The 19,105-nt window shown below is 46.8% G+C and overlaps 1 protein-coding gene across 1 annotated transcript in view; it reads right to left on the reverse strand.

The window, feature by feature from the left end:
- The window catches only part of LOC143040917 (uncharacterized), an 11,596-nt gene extending 6,351 nt beyond the window's left edge, over positions 1 to 5,245 (reverse strand). The window contains exon 1 of the mRNA XM_076212371.1: positions 3,484 to 5,245. Within this exon, the coding sequence (XP_076068486.1) occupies positions 3,484 to 4,707 (1,224 nt within the window). The 5' untranslated portion in view covers positions 4,708 to 5,245. The remainder of the gene's footprint in view (positions 1 to 3,483) is intronic.
- Between the last annotated feature and the right edge of the window lie 13,860 nt (positions 5,246 to 19,105).

The raw sequence follows: 19,105 nt of genomic DNA on the forward strand, positions 1-19,105 counted from the left end.
GAGGGGAGAGAGAGAGGTGAGGAGGGAGGGGGAGAGGTGATGAGGAGGGAGGGGGAGAGAGGTGAGGAGGGAGGGTGTTAGAGAGGTGAGGAGGGAGGGTGTTAGAGAGGTGAGGAGGGAGGGGGTGAGAGAGGTGAGGAGGGAGGGGGTGAGAGAGGTGAGGAGGGAGGGGGAGAGAGAGGTGAGGAGGGAGGGGGAGAGAGAGGTGAGGAGGGAGGGGGAGAGAGAGGTGAGGAGGGAGGGGGAGAGAGAGGTGAGGAGGGAGGGGGTTAGAGAGGGGAGGGGGAGAGAGGTGAGGAGGGAGGGGGTTAGAGAGAAAGAGGTGAGGAGGGAGGGGGAGAGAGGTGAGGAGGGAGGGGGAGAGAGGTGAGGAGGGAGGGGGAGAGAGGTGAGGAGGAAGGGAGAGAGAGAGAGAGGTGAGGAGGGAGGGGGAGAGAGGTGAGGAGGGAGGGGGAGAGAGGTGAGGAGGGAGGGGGAGAGAGGTGAGGAGGGAGGGGGAGAGAGGTGAGGAGGGAGGGGGAGAGAGGTGAGGAGGGAGGGGGAGAGAGGTGAGGAGGGAGGGGGAGAGAGGTGAGGAGGGAGGGGGAGAGAGGTGAGGAGGGAGGGGGAGAGAGGTGAGGAGGGAGGGGGAGAGAGGTGAGGAGGGAGGGGGAGAGAGGTGAGGAGGGAGGGGGAGAGAGGTGAGGAGGGAGGGGGAGAGAGGTGAGGAGGGAGGGGGAGAGAGGTGAGGAGGGAGGGGGAGAGAGGTGAGGAGGGAGGGGGAGAGAGGTGAGGAGGGAGGGGGAGAGAGGTGAGGAGGGAGGGGGAGAGAGGTGAGGAGGGAGGGAGAGAGGTGAGGAGGGAGCGAGAGAGGTGAGGAGGGAGGGAGAGAGCTCAGGAGGGAGGGAGAGAGGGGACCAGGGAGGGAGAGAGGTGAGGAGGGAGGGAGAGAGGAGGGGGAGGGAGAAGAGGAGGGGAGGGAGATCAGGAGGGGAGGGAGATCAGGAGGGGGAGGGAGATCAGGAGGGGGAGGGAGATCAGGAGGGGGATGGAGATCAGGAGTGGGAGGGAGAAGAGGAGGGGGAGGGAGAAGAGGAGGGGGAGGGAGAAGAGGAGGGGGAGGGAGAAGAGGAGGGGGAGGGAGAAGAGGAGGGGGAGGGAGAAGAGGAGGGGGAGGGAGAAGAGGAGGGGGAGGGAGAAGAGGAGGGGGAGGGAGAGGGAGGGGAAGAAGAGGGGGGGAGAGATGAAGGGGGGGGGAGGGGGGGGAGAGGGAGGGGGGGGGAGGGAGGGGGAGGGGGAGAGGGGGGAGAAGGGGAGGAGAGGGGAAGGAGATTGGGGGGGAGAGAGGAGGGGGAGACAGAGAGGGGAGGGAGGAGGGGGGGAGGTGAGGAGGGGAAGGGAGGTGAGGAAGGAGGAGGGAGGAGGGGGGAGAGGCGAGGGAGAGGAGGGTGAGGAGGGGAGGGAGGCGAGGAGAGGGAGGGAGGTGAGGAGAGGGAGGGAGGCGAGGAGAGGGAGGGAGGTGAGGGCGGTGGTAAAGGTGGAGGGAGTTGAGAAGGGTGGTACATTTTCCCATTCCAAAAGTGGGAGAGTTTAGGGTTTGATATCCACCTAACACACACACACACGCACATATGCACACCTACACACACACCTACACACACTTACACACACACACACACACACAAACACACACATACACTAACACACAAACACACACACTAACACACAAACACACACACTAACACACAAACACACACACTAACACACAAACACACACACTAACACACAAACACACACACAAACACACAAACACACACACTAACACACAAACACACACACTAACACACACACACACACACACACACACACACACACTAACACACACACACACACACACACACACACACACACACACACACACACACACACACACACACACATGACTCGGTGGCACGGTTGGTAGAGTCTCAGACTGTCATTACAGCGGTCCGGGTTCGAATCCTGCCCAGGGCTGAAAATAATTTTCAGCATCGTTGCGTTTCGAGTTGTTACTCCAGCCTCGTTGCGGGGAGTTGGGTGTGTGTGTGCGTGTAAGGTCAAAGCATTACCCATAGATCGGTCATACGAGCTCTGAGCTCTCTTCCGTAAGGGAAATAGCTGTCGATCACGAGTCCAACACGTGTTCCAAAGACCAAGGTGAATCACGCACACACACAAACACACATACATACACACACACTAACACACATATACACACACAAACACAACCTCGTGGCGCAGTGGTTAGAGTTCTCGCCTGCCACTACGGCATTTCGGGTTCGAATCCCGCCCAGGGCTGAAATAATTTCAATATCGCTGCGCTGCGGGTTGTTACTCCATCTCTCGTGGGAAGGGAGACGGGTGTGTGTGTGCATGTAAGGTATTGCATGTATTACCCATAGATCGGTCATACGAGCTCTGAGTTCTCATCCGGGAAGTTAATAACTGTCGATCACGACTGGAGGTGTGATCCAATACCATGGTGAATCACACACAACACACACACACACACACACACACACACACACACACACACACACACACACACACACACACACACAGTTAGTTTATTTTTCTAAGCTTCTTCTCCATAATTTCCTTTTTGTTATGAATATGACTTCCATATGTCGCCAGAATGGTAATTGACATCATACTTTATTTTCCATCACATTTGTATGATGTCAATTACCATTCTGGCGACATCTGGAAGTCATATTCATAACAAAAAGGAAATTATGGAGAAGAAGCTTAGAAAAATAAACTAACTAGTTTTGGTTGATATATTGACGGGTGGGGGGGTGACATGGACACAAACATAACATTAGTTTAGGACCTTACACCCTTATACCCCTCACACCTCCACCGCCTATACCTCCAACCCCACCTTACGACCCAAACCTGTTCTTTAACGCCTAGTAAAATAACTTTTCATGTTGGTATATACTAGTCCTCGGAATGACGCGGTAAGGTGGAGAGCCAGTTCTTCCTTAGACCCCTTCCCTTCGAAGTAGCAGACATCGGTACTCAGTCACAGCCGAGTTGTCTATTTGAGCGTAGGCTGGATGCGAACCCGGGACCCTGTAATGCAAGCCCAAGACTCCACCATTGAGACACGCCAACTACGTACAGTATTAAGAACATCACATTGTTGTCTAGAATCATCGGAGATCTTTTCCCCGTCACAGTTCACACTTCCATCCAGTAGCGTCAACTCCAGCGGGTATTCGACCTCAAGCCCCAAGAGCTGAGAATTTCGTTCTCTTACAGGCCCGCGACACAGAAACATTCACCCAACTATAACACTCCAACACTTCTTAACCCGAGATACTTTGAGAGGTCCTGAGAACCGCTGCCGGTTACCATTGGGCCGCGGTTTCGGGTCAGAAATTCTACAACAATTGATCGATACGAAAACAAAAATGTAAGTCAGAAATAGTCGAAACGGCTCGTTGGTTGTTGTGTTACCTTCACTTCCTGGGCACGCCGGGAGTCTGGGAAGCGATTGGGATCATTGATGAGTTTGCTGAAGTAGGCCAAAGGGTCCCACGACCTACTGCTCTTGACCAGTCTGTCCCAGACTTGACCGATGTCCCGCCGGCCTCGCTCGGAGTTGTTTCTATCCATCATGTCCTCAATCATCCTCTGCCCTTTGCTCAAGAACAGCTTCCCCTTCTCCATGACGTTTCTGGGCAGGATCTCCTGAAGAAACCTTGCTCCGTCACCCAGGAGATCACGTGACATGAACGTCTTCACCATTTCTCCTCCTTGCTTGAGAGAGTCTCTCAAGAACGCGTTCAAGATCTCTGGTTCTGGGAGTCCCAGTCCCACGCGGATCAAGTCCCAGGGTATCGAGTTCGATACCGTATCGGCTCCCATCCTCATCACGTCCTCAAACGCCTTTCCTTTCACAAGTTCCTGAACCTTTTCTTGTCCTTTGAGCACCAAGCCGCTTAACAAGGTCTTCCCTTTCCCGACCACGTCCTCTCCGAGCCAGTCTTGCAGAAGCTTCTTCCCCTGTCGCCATATAGTCCCGCTTGGGTACATATTGTTAGATAATGTTTGCATGTAGGGCGAGGATATTGCATCCTCCACATCGGAGTTCGACGGTAAGGTCTCTATTAATTCAGGTTGTACAGATGGAGGGAGGTTGTCCACAGCCTGGCGACTTAGCCCCCCAAGATCGACGTTTGCACCAGAGATGTGGGGAATAAGCATGTTGAGGAGCCAGACGCTAAAGGCCAGGAAGGCCAGGGCGGAGAGTGCCGTGTCTAGACTAGTAACACTGGTACTTGGAGAGGGACTGCTATAGAGACCATAGTTCCCGTAGCCTGTGTTCCCGTAGTAGGACCCGTACCCGGTAGTCGGGTACTGCCGGGCCTCCGGAGACTCCTCCACGCCGAAGTACCTGGAAGCTTCTTCAATCCAACTCCTCACCTGTTTGGCAGCCATCTTCGAGAAGTCTGTCAAGGTAAAATGGGTCGGGTCGATGAGAGGAGTCACGTCGTTGTAAAACGCGTTGATCTTCGCGATGTGTTTCTGTATGCAGGACTCGAAGTCTTCACAGTCCAGAGGTGCTTCCTCCGCTGCATGAAGATTCTTTTCAGTGTGCAGTTGCCACCACCTCTCCTCTATGGCAGCTACCATGGAGAGACACACCATGAACAACAGTACCACTGTGGTCGAACACATCTTATGGTCATCAGTTCGACTGCCGACCCTTGAAGAAACAAAGTATGATCTCTTGAACACAAACACTTGCTAAGCCTTTACGCGGTCAATGACAAACATCCAACCACGAGCTATCCAGCCTTCCTGCAGAATGCTCTGTGCCACATCGTGTTCATATTCCCCATATTCTCCAGGAAGTGAGAATAGGACTGGAACCGCTAAACGACAGAACCTCGACTTTCCAATCACAGCCGTCCTAGTACCTCCTTCCTGAAAGACATGACGTCACAATACACCTTGACTCCGCCCACATCCAAGACTCCTCCCACACCATCTCTCCACCTCCTCTTACCCCTTCCTCCTCCACCACCTCTTACCTCTTCCTCCTCCCCCTCCACCAGCTCCTTTTACCTCCTCTTCCTCCTCTACGTCTTTCTCATGCCTTTTCTTCACCTGGTGCCCCTATTTCAGATTTCTATATATTTTCTTTATCTTTAATAAGAGTCCTCAACGCTGCTTTCAAGAGATCTATTAATCTTTAGTCTAGACCAGTGTTTTTTTTTTTTTTTGCCATGCCCCACCTAAGCATCTCTTAAATCCTGATGCCCCTCCCCACCATGACATATAATTCTTATTATTCAAAAATAAAAAATAAAATACACACACACACAATTGTATATATACATATATATAATATATATATTACATATATATATATACATACATATATATATACATACACATATATATATATACATACATGTGTAGTTACACACGTACATACACATTGTGACATTCTTACGTATGCATACCGTATACATGTATGTACCGTACGTGTTAACTCGCACACACATACTCGCACAGGCTCACTAGAAAAAAAGTCATTGTTGATAACTCATTCTCAGATTGTCCTCCTGTGGGGCTTTCTCTGACCTTCTCAACCTCAACTTCTGTTCCACCTGTACAAGAAGTCCCTTCGTAAAACTCCTGCAACTTACAACCCAGACGGCTTTAGACCCAATACTTCTTCCTCTTCCCCACTCGCGTTCGATAGAAGCAAACATATTTCCCGAACGACGGCAAAAGCTACGTCGAATGCAGGAGAGCAAATGTTGACCCCTCGTGATTTTGGTGCAGTGTTGCGTGAAAGTCATTCTACAGTTAGATCTCCCGTTAAAGTCTTTCTTCCTCCCCCTCTCCCCTCCCCCTCCCACTCCCTCCGGACACGACGCCTCTTCTGCATACCGCCTGGAGCGAGCACACCCACGCCGATTCCACCCACGCTAGGGTGGCTTTCCCAAGTGGCGTATCATTCGTGTATACTTGTTCTGTGTGGAACCGTATATTCATGTGCGCTTGTGTCTGTTTAAGTGCGCGCGCGCATGTACATATGCATGCTTGTGTGCGCGCGTGCATGCGCATGCTTGTGTGCGCGCGTGCATGCGCATGCTTGTGTGCGCGCGTGCATGCGCATGCTTGTGTGCGCGCGTGCATGCGCATGCTTGTGTGCGCGCGTGCATGCGCATGCCTGTGTGCGCGCGTGCATGCGCATGCCTGTGTGCGCGCGTGCATGCGCATGCCTGTGCGCGCGCGTGCATGCGCATGCTTGTGTGCGCGCGTGCATGCGCATGCCTGTGCGCGCGCGTGCATGCGCATGCTTGTGTGCGCGCGTGCATGCGCATGCTTGTGCGCGTGCGTGCATGCGCATGCTTGTGTGCACGCTTGTGTGCGCGCGCATGTGCATGCTTGTGTGTGCACGCATGTGCATGCTTGTGTGCATATGTATGCTTGTGTGCGTGCATCATGCTTGTGTGCGCGAGAGCCTGTACATGATTATGTGAGCGTGCGCATGTGCATGCTTCGGTGCGCGCGAGCCTGTACATGATCATGTGAGCGCATGCATGTCTATGCTTTTGTGTGCGCGCATGCACGTGTGCGTGCGCAAATGTGTATGGTACTCCCTCAACAAAGTAACTATGTTGTATGCAGTCGATATCTACGGGAGTTTAATGACTTCCTTACGGACCAGAGACGCGCAGCGTCCTATGGTTGGAGATCAATCTCCACTCAGAATAGAATAGAGATCACTTTAATTTCTATAATCCCTCCGTCCTGTTACCTCCCTCAATTGTCTCCCAAACCACTTCTATGACAATACTTCTTCGGTGCAATACCCTAGGTTAGAAGCACTGGTTACTGCTGACAAGATACAAGGATATGGATGCTAATGTGCGTGTACGTACGTGTACGTGCGTACATGTGTGCACGCAAGAGTGCGTGTGCTCGTATTTTATTGTGCACGCGCGCATGTGTACGATGAACTTGGGTCTGTGTACATGTGTATGCGAATTTGCTTTCACTGTGCAGCAAGTTGCGGAGATTGCCACGGGTCGCCCAGTGAGGTTGGGGGATCTTAGCGGTTGGGGGGGTGGGGGGGCACGAAGGCGCCCACCCCCCCACCCCAAGAACAAATATTCTGAATAGGGACGTTTGCGTGAGGTCACATTTTAGTATGGACATTGATAAGCTGTCAATTTTTCTTAAGCATATCTTAAATACACACGGGCCGCACACCACTCATCTTGTTATGAAAAACAAGACGTTTTATGTCAGGTGTTAAATTACATTTTCACTTGGGCGTCGGTGGTGCGGGTTGTGGAAGGGGCGAGTTGTGCGCCGACAAGATGTTCACCCAGTGCGCCAAACAGCCCACTTCCGCCACTGGAGCGTATTTACCTGTGCGCGTACGGAAAGGCGCACCGACGCGCGTGCGCGCTTTAATGCGCACGTGACTGCATTCTTAAACATGTTGCGCGCGCGGACTGTGCACAGGGTTGGGGGGAGGGGGGTCACGGTTTGTTCCCATGCGGCAAGGAGTTCCTTTCGTTTGAGCAATCTTGCGAAACGAGTCTATATAAGTCACTCGTATCTTTTCTGACAACGGGACTTGCTCATAACATCGTAATAAATCGTCTCTAAATGAACTGTCATTCCGTTGCAAGTAATCCACAAACGTTTCTCACTGTAAGGATTATATCGCGCCAATGTTTAAGATCGTATTGGGGCTATAATTACATGTAGAGTGTGAAGAGTAAGATCATTAATCGGTGGGATCATTGGGGCTTTGTTAGTCGTACAGTGAAAGAAAACGATCTTTCTGGGTTTGTCCGAAGATAGATTAAACATGGCGAAATATTAAGAATTTTCTAGAACATTAAGGTTTCCGTATGCTTAATCTCTCTTCGAATAAACTTGAGAAGACAGTTTGTCTTTCACTGTACATGGCACGGAGGAGGTAGAGTCTGGAGCGAGGGTTGTTCTCTTAGAATGAAGTGTGAAGGATTAGTTCTACAAAAAAATGCAACGAAATCCTTGTTAGAGGAGGAACGTGCTAAAGATGGAATTTATAACATGTAATTATAAGTTTGCCGCTTGTAGTGGAATCTACATGTAATTCTATGTTTGTCATTTGTCACTTACTTCAGGTGTGCTGATCACTGTATCCAGACAAATAATACAGAACTGTTCCAAAGACTCAATAGTTATTCATGATCAGCATCTACACAAGTCAAACATAAGCTCATCACGGCAGCCATCAAGTAGACCTTGACGGGCACTAAAATTATTATGCGGAGTGAAGTAGGTAAAAGGAAATAGAAAGTATTATAAAGCAGTTTAGGGAAGTGGGTGTTGGGAGACAAAACCATGGATCTTGTGTGAATGCCTTGCCCTTAAGCGCTCCAGTCCAGTCTGTCGTTATACTGGTTGAATGAGGGTCATGTGTATCGATTAAATTGTAGAATTAATCGCCCCCCCCACCTCTCTCCCGCGCACTCATCGGTGGGGGTCCGGGGTGCTCCGCCGTCGCTCTGTGCCGTTACTCACGTCATGATGTTTTTTTTTCTTTTCTTTATTTAACCTAACGTAACCTAACCATTGATACTCCCAAACCGGATATTGAGTAATGGAAAAAACAATTACCTGAGCGACGGCGCAGCACCTTTGTCGATTGGTGTGTGAGGGGGGGATGGATTTTACAACTGATCCAGTATATTTAATGGTCGACAGTCCTTAGGTGTACCGTCAGGTGTCTAGTTAGGAGTTCCTCCCAATATTTCTTAAACCAAAATTTATATGGCCCATATGCTAGTGTTGCAATCTGCTCCAAGTTGAACCACGAGCTGCTTTGACATTCTACGGAAATTTGTCTGCTAAGCGTATTGACACGTCACAAATCACGTGACCAGCGGGAATATTTCCTTAATGAGCTTTCTGCCTATTTTACGAACGAAACGAACAATGAATGAGGAGTAATTGTCAATATAAACCGCATCCGTGTTTTACTTGGCGATTTAGAATTACTTGCTAGTGTCAGATAGCACACTCTAAGTTTGAAATTGCCTGCAACAACCGTCTGAATAGATCGATTTCTTCGCAGTTTCACCGGGTTCCTGCAGTGTGAACATTATGAGGCGTTATATTATTACCAACGGGTACTGCATCTTACGTGAGAGTTATCCTGTATTATCATAGTAAGATTATCCTTTTCAAATACGACTAAAGAGGTATGGTTAAGTCACCCCGCGAGCCCCTCTCCACCGAGGGGCTCCCCCGCGAGCCCCTCTCCACCGAGGGGCTCCCCCGCGAGCCCCTCTCCACCGAGGGGCTCCCCCGCGAGCCCCTCTCCACCGAGGGGCTCCCCCGCGAGCCCCTCTCCCCCGAGGGGCTCCCCCGCGAGCCCCTCTCCACCGAGGGGCTCCCCCGCGAGCCCCTCTCACCCGAGGGGTTCCTCCGAGAGCCCCTCTCCACCGAGGGGCTCCCCCGAGAGCCTCTCTCACCCGAGGGGCTCCTCCGCGAGCCCCTCGCCCCCGAGGGGCTCCCCGCGGGGCCCAGGCCTCCGAGGGGCTCCCCCGCGAGCCCCTCTCCCCCGAGGGGCTCCACCGCGAGCCCCTCTCCCCCGAGGGGCTCCCCCGCGAGCCCCTCTCCCCCCAGGGGCTCCCCCGCGAGCCCCTCTCCGCCGAGGGGCTCCCCCGCGAGCCCCTCTCCCCCCAGGGGCTCCCCCGCGAGCCCCTCTCCACCGAGGGGCTCCCCCGCGAGCCCTTCTCCCCCCAGGGGCTCCCACCCGAGCCCCTCTCCACCGAGGGGCTCCCCCGCGAGCCCCTCTCCACCGAGGGGCTCCCCCGCGAGCCCCTCTCCCCCGAGGGGCTCCCCCGCGAGCCCCTCTCCCCCGAGGGGCTCCCCCGCGAGCCCCTCTCCCCCGAGGGGCTCCCCCGCGAGCCCCTCTCCTCCGAGGGGCTCCCCCGCGAGCACCTCTCCACCGAGGGGCTCCCCCGCGAGCCCCTCTCCACCGAGGGGCTTCCCCCGAGGGGCTCCCCCGCGAGCCCCTCGGTGCCGCGAGCCCCTCTCGCCCGAGGGGCTCCTCCGCGAGCCCCTCTCCCCCGAGGGGCTCCCCCGCGAGCCTCTCTCGCCCGACTTACTGTAGTGAAAGAAGTTAGATTTAACTATATTCGAGTACAAATTTTTGACAAGCTTTTTGACGTGGTCCACGCTGATATGCTCATCTAAGGAGTTTATTCATGCCTCGTGAAAGTCTTCATTTTGAAGAAATTTCCAGGTTTCAAAATACATTTCTCTCCACGTCTATTTTGGAACTTCTTCCTCCATACTTAAATTCTCTATAAATGATAATAAAGCTCCAATTCCATGGAACCTTTCAATTAATCAAATCAGCCATCCTGAGTCCACTGCTGAACAAAAGCCTCCTTCATAGTATTCCATGATTCACACGACCGCGCCATTCTCTGCCACGTCACTCCTGCAAACTTCTCGATCTCGTCTCTCCACCTTCTGTCTGGTCTCCCTCTTCCCCGTTTCCCATCTAGCGGCGTCCACTCAGTAACACACTTGCTCCATCGTTCATCAGTCGTTCGCACTAACTTACCTACCCAATTCCACTTCCTCTCTTTTACTGCTTCCACAATATCTTTCACTCTAGTCTGCTCTCTCACCCAACTTGCTCTCTTTCGGTCTCTCAGCGTTATTCCCATCACTGATCTCTCCATTCTCCTCTGTGCTGTCCTTAGTTTGGATTCCATTGCTATCGTTAGTTTCCAAGTCTCACACCCGTACATTATTGCTGGTAGAATGCATCGATTGTAAACTTTCGTTTCAAACATAAAGGTAGAGAGGCTCTCAGGATATTATACTTACCGAATACTTTCCAACCAATTGTAAGGAGTCTTTTTATTTTACTATCATGATCTTTCGTCATTTTCACCATCTAAGTGGCCAACAGGGAAACTCCTCATAGATATATGGGGTACCGTCATAATGACAGCGTGGACCATTGGGCACCCTATGGATATAGGTCTTCACCGAATATAATGAATAAGGTGACACCAGAGAAATATCTAACCAAAAACCAGTTGGCACGGAGGCGAGATTAATGCCAACCCACCTTCATAGCCAATATGAACAGCACAACCAAAACAAAAAACGGGCGTTCCTGTTGGATCATCGTCTCCTAAAGGTCCAACCGCATTGCTTCGTGTGCTTACGGGCAGTGTACCACCGAATGTGAGTAAGCACTGTCCAAGCAGATCCAAGTCTTCGACATGAACAAAATGAAGATCTATAATTACAATGTAAGGAGTCTCTCAGAAGATCACAGGGACATCAACTGGGACATCGTAGGACTGAGCCAAGTCCGAAGAGCGGAAGAAAAGCTAATACAATTACAAGATGGTCACCACCTGTTCTACTATAGAGGTAAGGACAAAGAAAGATCTAGTGGAGTAGGATTCTTGATAAACCGAGAGGTTGCTGGTAACGTTGTCAAATTCAGTAGTTTGTCAGACAGGGTACCTTGGATTGTCATTAGGCTGAGTAAAAGGTACACTCTAAAAATTATTCAGGTCTATGTACCAACTTCACAGAGTTCAGACGATGAAATCGAGTCGTTCTATGATGATTTAAGTCAGGTAATGAATCAAGAAAAAAGTAAGTACACGTTGGTAATAGGCGACTTAAATGCTAAAGTGAGGAGTAAGATGGGGGATGAGACGTGCATTGGTAAGCTTGGAGTACATGAAAGAAATGACAGAGGCGAGATGTTAGTCAATTTTGCACAGAACTACAACATGAGGATAATGAACACTCTCTTCCAAAAGCGTGTACGTCGTAAATGGACGTGAAGAAGTCCAAATGGAACAACAAAGAACGAAATAGACTTCATATTAGGAGATGAGAGCAAAAGGGTTAACAATGTTACGGTGATAAATAAAGTCAACATAGGTAGTGACCATAGAATAGTAGGTTGCACAGCTGAATTTAATTTCCGAGCCGAGAGAAATAAGCTCATTTTAAGAAAGAAAATAAGCCTTGCAAAGGTTAAGGATAATAAGAAAAAAAAATTCACTTGGAAATTAAAAACAGATTCGAAGCTTTAAGAACTAATGAGGACACCGTGGAAGATATTAATTTGAATTTTGACAATATCATTAGGGAATCGGCAGAGAAAGTAGGAAGTACAGAAAACCATTAGAGAAAACAAATACTCCTAAGCTACAAATGACCTAATTAAAAGAAGAAGGACCATGTACATTAAAAGCAGGAGAGACGAAATAGAAAGAGTAGAACTAAACAAGCTTATCAACAAAAGGCAGAGTATTAAAGTGACTGAGCGCAAACATGCTTTAGGAAGACACCAAATGATGTTTGAAAGATAGAAATGAAGAAATAAGTAAATGTACAGACAATATGGTAAAAAGAGTAGAAGAACTTTACCAAGAGCTTTACTCGTCGAAGACCGTAGTTGAATCAGTAAACATGTGTAGACGTTAGTAGTGTACCAGAAATTACAAAAGAAAAAGTAGAATTTGCTCTAAAAAATATGAAACGAGGAAAAGCACCTGGGGAAGATGGTATATCGATAGATCTATTGAAAGACGCGGGGAAATTAGTTCATATTAAATTAGCCGAGTTGTACACACAGTGCTTACGTCAAGAAAGCGTTCCTGATGCATGGTGCAATGCTATAGAGATTTTGCTTCATAAAAAAGGAGACCAGAAAGACCTTAGTAACTATCGACCGATTAGCTTGCTATCAAACGTACATAAAATATTCTCCAAGATCCTTACAAATAGACTGAGTCAAGTTTTAGATGGAAACCAACCGAGAGAATAGGCAGGCTTTAGGAGCGGATATTCGACCCTAGACCATTTCCAGGCGATAAACTGATAGAGAAAACGACAGAATACAATATACCTCTGTGTTTAGCTTTTGTAGATTACGAGAAGGCCTTCGACTAGGTAGAACAAATAGCAATACTAAACTCGCTACGCAAGCAGGGTACAAACGAACAGATCGTGAAAGTTTTAGAAAAGATTTATGCGAAAGGTAACGCTATGATTCGACTACATAAAGATACAGAAAAGATCAAGATCGAGAAAGGAGTACGGCAAAGCGATACAATTTCACCCAAACTATCTAGAGCTTGCTTGGAAGATATTTTCTGAAGATTGAGTTGGGAAAACAAAGGTTTAAAGATTAATGGCGAATATTTATGGTACATTTACCAACAAAAATTTACAATTTGTTAAGATCAGTTGTGTATGTTTCAGAGTTATTACCGATTCTAAAATATTTCCCAAGTCATTTTCCTTTCCAAGGTTATCAAGAAATAGGGCTTTTGGAGTCCCTGCTCCATCAAGAGAAGTTGTCGTGGCAAAATGCCTAAAATCTTGTATTCCTTTGAGGATTGCAGTCGCCCTATCCTGTGAGACTCTACACAGGAAAGATTGCCTGTGGGGAAGGTATCTGGTCATTTCGCTACATTGCTCGGTCGTTTCGCTACATCGTTTCGGTAGTTTCGCTACATTGTTTTTTTTTCGCATTCGACATACGAATATGAAAAATAATACAAAATGTGCAGGTTTATAAAGTTGTTTTCGTTTCGCTATATGGCCAGTTCGCTACCGACCATTTTACTACATAGCTCGGTCGTTTCGCTACATACTTTTGGTCTTTTCGCTACATTGTTTCGGGCGTTTCGCTACATTGTTTTAGGTCGTTTCGCTACATTTGGCTATATCGTTCGGTCGTTTCACTGCATTGTTCGGTCGTTTCGCTACATCCTTTCGGTCGTTTTTATCGCATTTGGGATACGAATATAATGAAAAATACGATGTATGCAAATTTACAGAAATAACTTTATAGGCTACGGAAGCAGAATTTGCCTAATGAGGCGATTTGGCGATACATAGAATTGTTTTAATCGGGCCTTGCTTTATGCAATCACCAGGCAGATTATTCGGCAGATAATTATAAAACAGTGACTTATCCTGCACATTACCAGAGCTGGGCGCGTTGCTCTATTTGTTCCGCTTTATTTTGGCCGCGGTTAGCGCTCCCAAACTATTAAAGCAATATAAGTGCTGGTATAGTATGTGGCCTAAGAAAATTTTCTTTGGTATAGAATGTGGCCTACCGGACTTTTATTTCGGTATGAACCTGTCTCTTAAGCTTTAATAGTTTGAGAGCGCTAACCGCGGCCAAACTAAAGCGGAACAAACCGAGGAACGCGCCAAGCTCTGGTAATGTGCATGATAAGTCACTGTTTTATAATTATCTGCAGGATAATCTGCCTGACGATTGCATAAAATAAGGCCCGAGAAAAACAATCTTATATATCGCCAAATCACCTCATTAAGCAAATTCTACTTCTGTCACCTGAAAAATTACTTTATAAATTTGCAAACATCGTATTTTTTATCATGTTCGTATATCAAATGCGATGAAAAAAAGTGTAGTGAAATGTAGCGAAACGATTGAACAATGTAGCGAAACGACTGAACAATGTAGCGAAACGATTGAACAATGTAGCGAAACGACTGAACAATGTAGCGAAACGACCGAAACACTGTAGATAAAAGACCGAACAATGTCGCGAAATGTAGGGAAATGGCCGAACAATGTAGCCAAATGTAGCGAAACGACCGAACAATGTAGCCAAATGTAGCGAAACAACCGAACAACGTAGCGAAACGACCGAAAGAATGTAGCGAAATGGTTGGTAGCGAACTGGCCATGTAGGGAAACGACCGAACAATGTAGCGAATAGGTTGGTAGCGAAATGGTAATGTAGCGAAACACCCAAAGGACACGAAAAGAAACTCATAAAAGATAATTACAGAAGAGATCTGAAAAAAAAAAAAATAGCTTCCCACACAGAGTGATAGATACTTGGAACAAATTAGACAAAGAAACAGTGTGTGCAAACACTATTCAAGATTTTATGAAAAAAATTGATGCTGAAAGATACAAAGCCGGGTTACCACGAACATAGCTCCCTTCCCGTATAATACAACTAGGTACAAATAGGTACCGCACCAACGAGTCAGGTACTTTATAAACCTACATACATTGTATTTATTATCATATTCGTATCTCAAATGCGGAAAAAAAAAATAGTGTACCGAAATGTAGCGAAACGATCGAACAATGCTGAGGGGCTACCTCCCTTAAGGTGGCAAACACTGATCAGTGGTAGCAAAACCCCTCTTACCGTCAGCCCCGGGGCCTGGTGCTCCCCATTATCCACAAATCCAGGAGACTTATAACTGGATTCCTGGAACCCGACTCTTGACAGACCTGAAGTCTGCACCTCGAGGGGCCTGTCAGAGGGTGAATGCATCTAGAATATTGGGTATCCAGTTCCAAACTGGAAGACAAGCCAAGGCCATCAACAAACCAAAAGATGGAGGGAACAACGAAACAGTCTGAAGAAATAGGCCTCAATACAATTTGTTGTGCCAGCAGCCGAGAAGCAAGATCATCAAAACAGAGAACTTGTTAGTGTCCCGGCGTCATCGCCTCCTTGGCTGTCGTCACCTTTGGCCCCCAACGGCGTCAACGGGTTAGGGGTGATGAGAGGTGGGGGACGGTTTTGACAAAGCGATGGTGGGGGGGAGATGCAAAGCTATCGGGTGCGGAGGACACGGTAGGGATATGGGAGGGTGGGCAGAGGGAAACTAGACGGTTGTCAAACTAGATGGGGGTGGAGGGATGGTCGACACTAGGGGAGGAAGCCAGTGCAAATTCCCGGGTCAGGAACAGGGGGGGTACAATCTTTAGGTTATGGATAAGAATAAATTACAAAACATTATGAATAAATATGGAGATAACAAAAACGATGAGGGATACACCAAGTCGTGTCGAAAATCAAGAGTTAAATTCTAGTTAAAAAGTGTTGGGGGGGGGGGAGGTTAGAGGTCGTGTAGTGTCCCGATGGTTACACACTGGTGAAAGGCTATTGTTCAATTTGCACTCTTTTTTTTTTCTTGACAGCCTCACACTAACGTAGAAGTTTCTTGAACGCATTGAAGTGAGCCATATAACCCTTGCCTATGTGCTGATGCTCACGCCAAGTTGTATTACTACAAGGAATTACAAAGCAATGCGTTTGAACTTTCATATGTTACCTGCGATTTATTCAAATTCATCTCGAACATGGGCAATAACTACAAATGAGTTTATATGTTCAAGGTAGGAGTTGATACTACTACTGGTCGAAGCGATAGGGGAAAAGGGCGGTAGAGCACGAGGCGACGGAGGACAGTGGGGTCACGAAATTTTGGTGGGTGGGGGGATTGATGCAATGGTGAAGGATGAATTAACCAAGGAGGGGGGGGGGAAGTTACTGGGTGTGGGGGACACGGGGGGGACGGAAACTAGACGGGAGTTGGGGGGATGGGAAGAGACCAGACTAGAGGAGCAAGCCACTTAATTTCCGGGTCAGGTGCACGGGTGGGGGGTAGAATCTTTAGGTTATGGGTATTAAGAAATTGCAAAACAGTGTAAAATGTGGAGATCCCCCCCCCCCACAAAAAAAAGCAAGTCGTGTTGAAAATTAGATTAATTGTCGCTCAGTGTTGAGAAAGGGAGTGGGAGTCTTTTAGAGAGTATTGTCTCGATGGTTACACTGGTGTGAGGCTATTGTTCAATTTGCACTCTATTGCACAAACATTAATCCTCATGGCAGCCATGAGGAAATTAGTTTGAACTTTCAAATGTTACCTGCGATCAATCATAGCCACGATTGTACCCATTTGCTGCGTATCCGTATACAGCAGGCGAATACGCAACATGTGCGTACAATACCCTGTTGCACCGTATCGTATCATTAGGTGGTACGCAAAGATGATACGATACGTGGAAATGCAACAAGTGTGGACCCGGCTTTGGAAAGCGTTCTGAAAGAACATCTTTCAAGGTATAGAACATATTACCAACAATACACCATTCAGTAAGTTGCAACAAAATGCTAGTTCGTCAGGTAGTACCGTAGGCTCTCTAAATCGAGAAATACAGCTATAGTCTTCTTTTGTGTTACAAAAGCACTATGGCTCTCCCTAGAGTGAATGGTTAAGGGGTCAATGGTGCTTTGATTTTTTCCAAAACCAAACTGCCTATTTGATAAAAGACTTTTAGACTTCAAGTAACATATGGGTCTATAATTATGGAGAAGATTGAAGTCTTTTAGAGGTTTTAAGATAGGGACAATTATTGAAATTTTCCGTGATTTGGGAGAAGTTCCGGTACTCCATCAAATATTAAAAATGTCTAAAAGAAATTTTTTGTTACTTGGCGGCAGGTTTGAATTCATGGGATAAATTATATCTTCTGGAGATGTTGGTAAAGGTAAAGGTATATTGCATGTTCGAGTTCATCAAGGGACTAAAATCTACGGTTTCCAAATTTGCTGATGATACAAAACTGTGCGGAGTGGCAAATGATCACTCAAACCAATTAGATATTCAAGAAGATTTAGATCAATTACAGCAATGGTCTGAAAAGTGGCTAATGAAATTTAACACAATTAAATGCAAGGTAATGCACATAGGTAAATATAATAGTAAGTACGATTACAAGTTATTTGGAAATTCGTTAACAAAAGTGAATAGTGAAAAAGAACTCGGCGTAATTATCAGTAACGACCTCAAATCATCCAAGCAGTGTATTTCAGCCTCTGAGAAAGCAAATAAGATTCTAGGACTCATTGCGCGATCTTTTGATTTCAAAAGTCCATCACTCATTAACAAGCTATATCAATCGTTAGTTCGTCCACATTTGGAATATGCTGTTTCCGTATGGTCACCGAATCTCATTAAAGACATTGACAGACTGGAAAAAGTACAACGGCGAGCCACAAAACCGATTCCAAATATCAAAAATAAATCATACGAAAATCGACTAAAACATATGAATCTGTTTTCCCTACAAAAGCGTAGACTCAGAGGTGACTTGATACAGGTCTTTAAGATTTTAAAGGGAATTGACAACATCAAAAGTGACAAAATTTTCACATTGAATGAGAATCAGACAAGAAACAATGGTCTCAAACTGTCCGGAAATAGATTCAATTTGGAAGTAGGTAGAAACAACTTTGCCAACCGTGTAGTTAATGAATGGAATAAACTTCCTGCACAGGTAGTGCAATGTAGTTCAGTTCGAAGCTTTAAGAATTATTTAGATAACACCTAAGCAAGATGCTGTAATGATTATAATTTATTTTATATTATTTGATTTTGTTTTGTTATCATTTGTCTGTGATTTTCATTTATTATTAGTTATATGTCAATTTATTATTATTTACTATTTTCCTGTTTGTTTATTATTCAACTATACCTATGCATTTATGTATTGTATTTGTTATTTACATTATTACAGTTTTTATTTATTGTTTTATTATTATTTTTTTTTCTTTCGCACACGACCAAGATATGGATCAAAAAGGTCTCCTGTCGGCATGCTCCGCCTTTGTAATCCTTTGTAATCCTTTGAGTTAGAGCTAGTAGGAAGAACAATCGTGCTATTCTTCTTGATGGTTTGAAATGAAGTAGAGTAATGAAGGACGCTTGATATATTTGCAAAGCACTTACCAAAACCTTCGGCTACCTCCCCTGTATTAGATATTTGTGCTTTGTGCTGTCAGTATAAGTAAACTGTAAATGATACATATTTACCTTGCAATTTTTCTATTCTATTCCAGACCAGAGATAGGAGTATCGTATTTTAAATCGCTGATATATCTAATAAATAATTCCCTTCTTGCTTCTTTAAATGTTCTCTTTTGCAAGACCTCTTCTATGGGTAATTTTATTAACAAGACAAGGGTATCTACCATATCTTTTGTAACAAGGTCGTTATTTTCCGGATCAATGCCAAAGAATAGTTCCTCTAAGAAACTATTGGATTACGAGGACTGCCTGATGTTCTAGGTATAGACATAGTGGCTCCATACATCAAAATATTCATAAGATGTTTAAATGATGATAAAGGACTTTGAAATTGTTTGACGTTACAATCAACTTTAGTCGAGCTATGGAACAGGCCCCAATCTGCCATGCCTGTCTTCCA

This window comes from Oratosquilla oratoria, chromosome 29, assembly GCF_046742065.1.
Source record: "Oratosquilla oratoria isolate Oo_2021 chromosome 29, ASM4674206v1, whole genome shotgun sequence".
NCBI lineage: Eukaryota > Metazoa > Arthropoda > Malacostraca > Stomatopoda > Squillidae > Oratosquilla > Oratosquilla oratoria.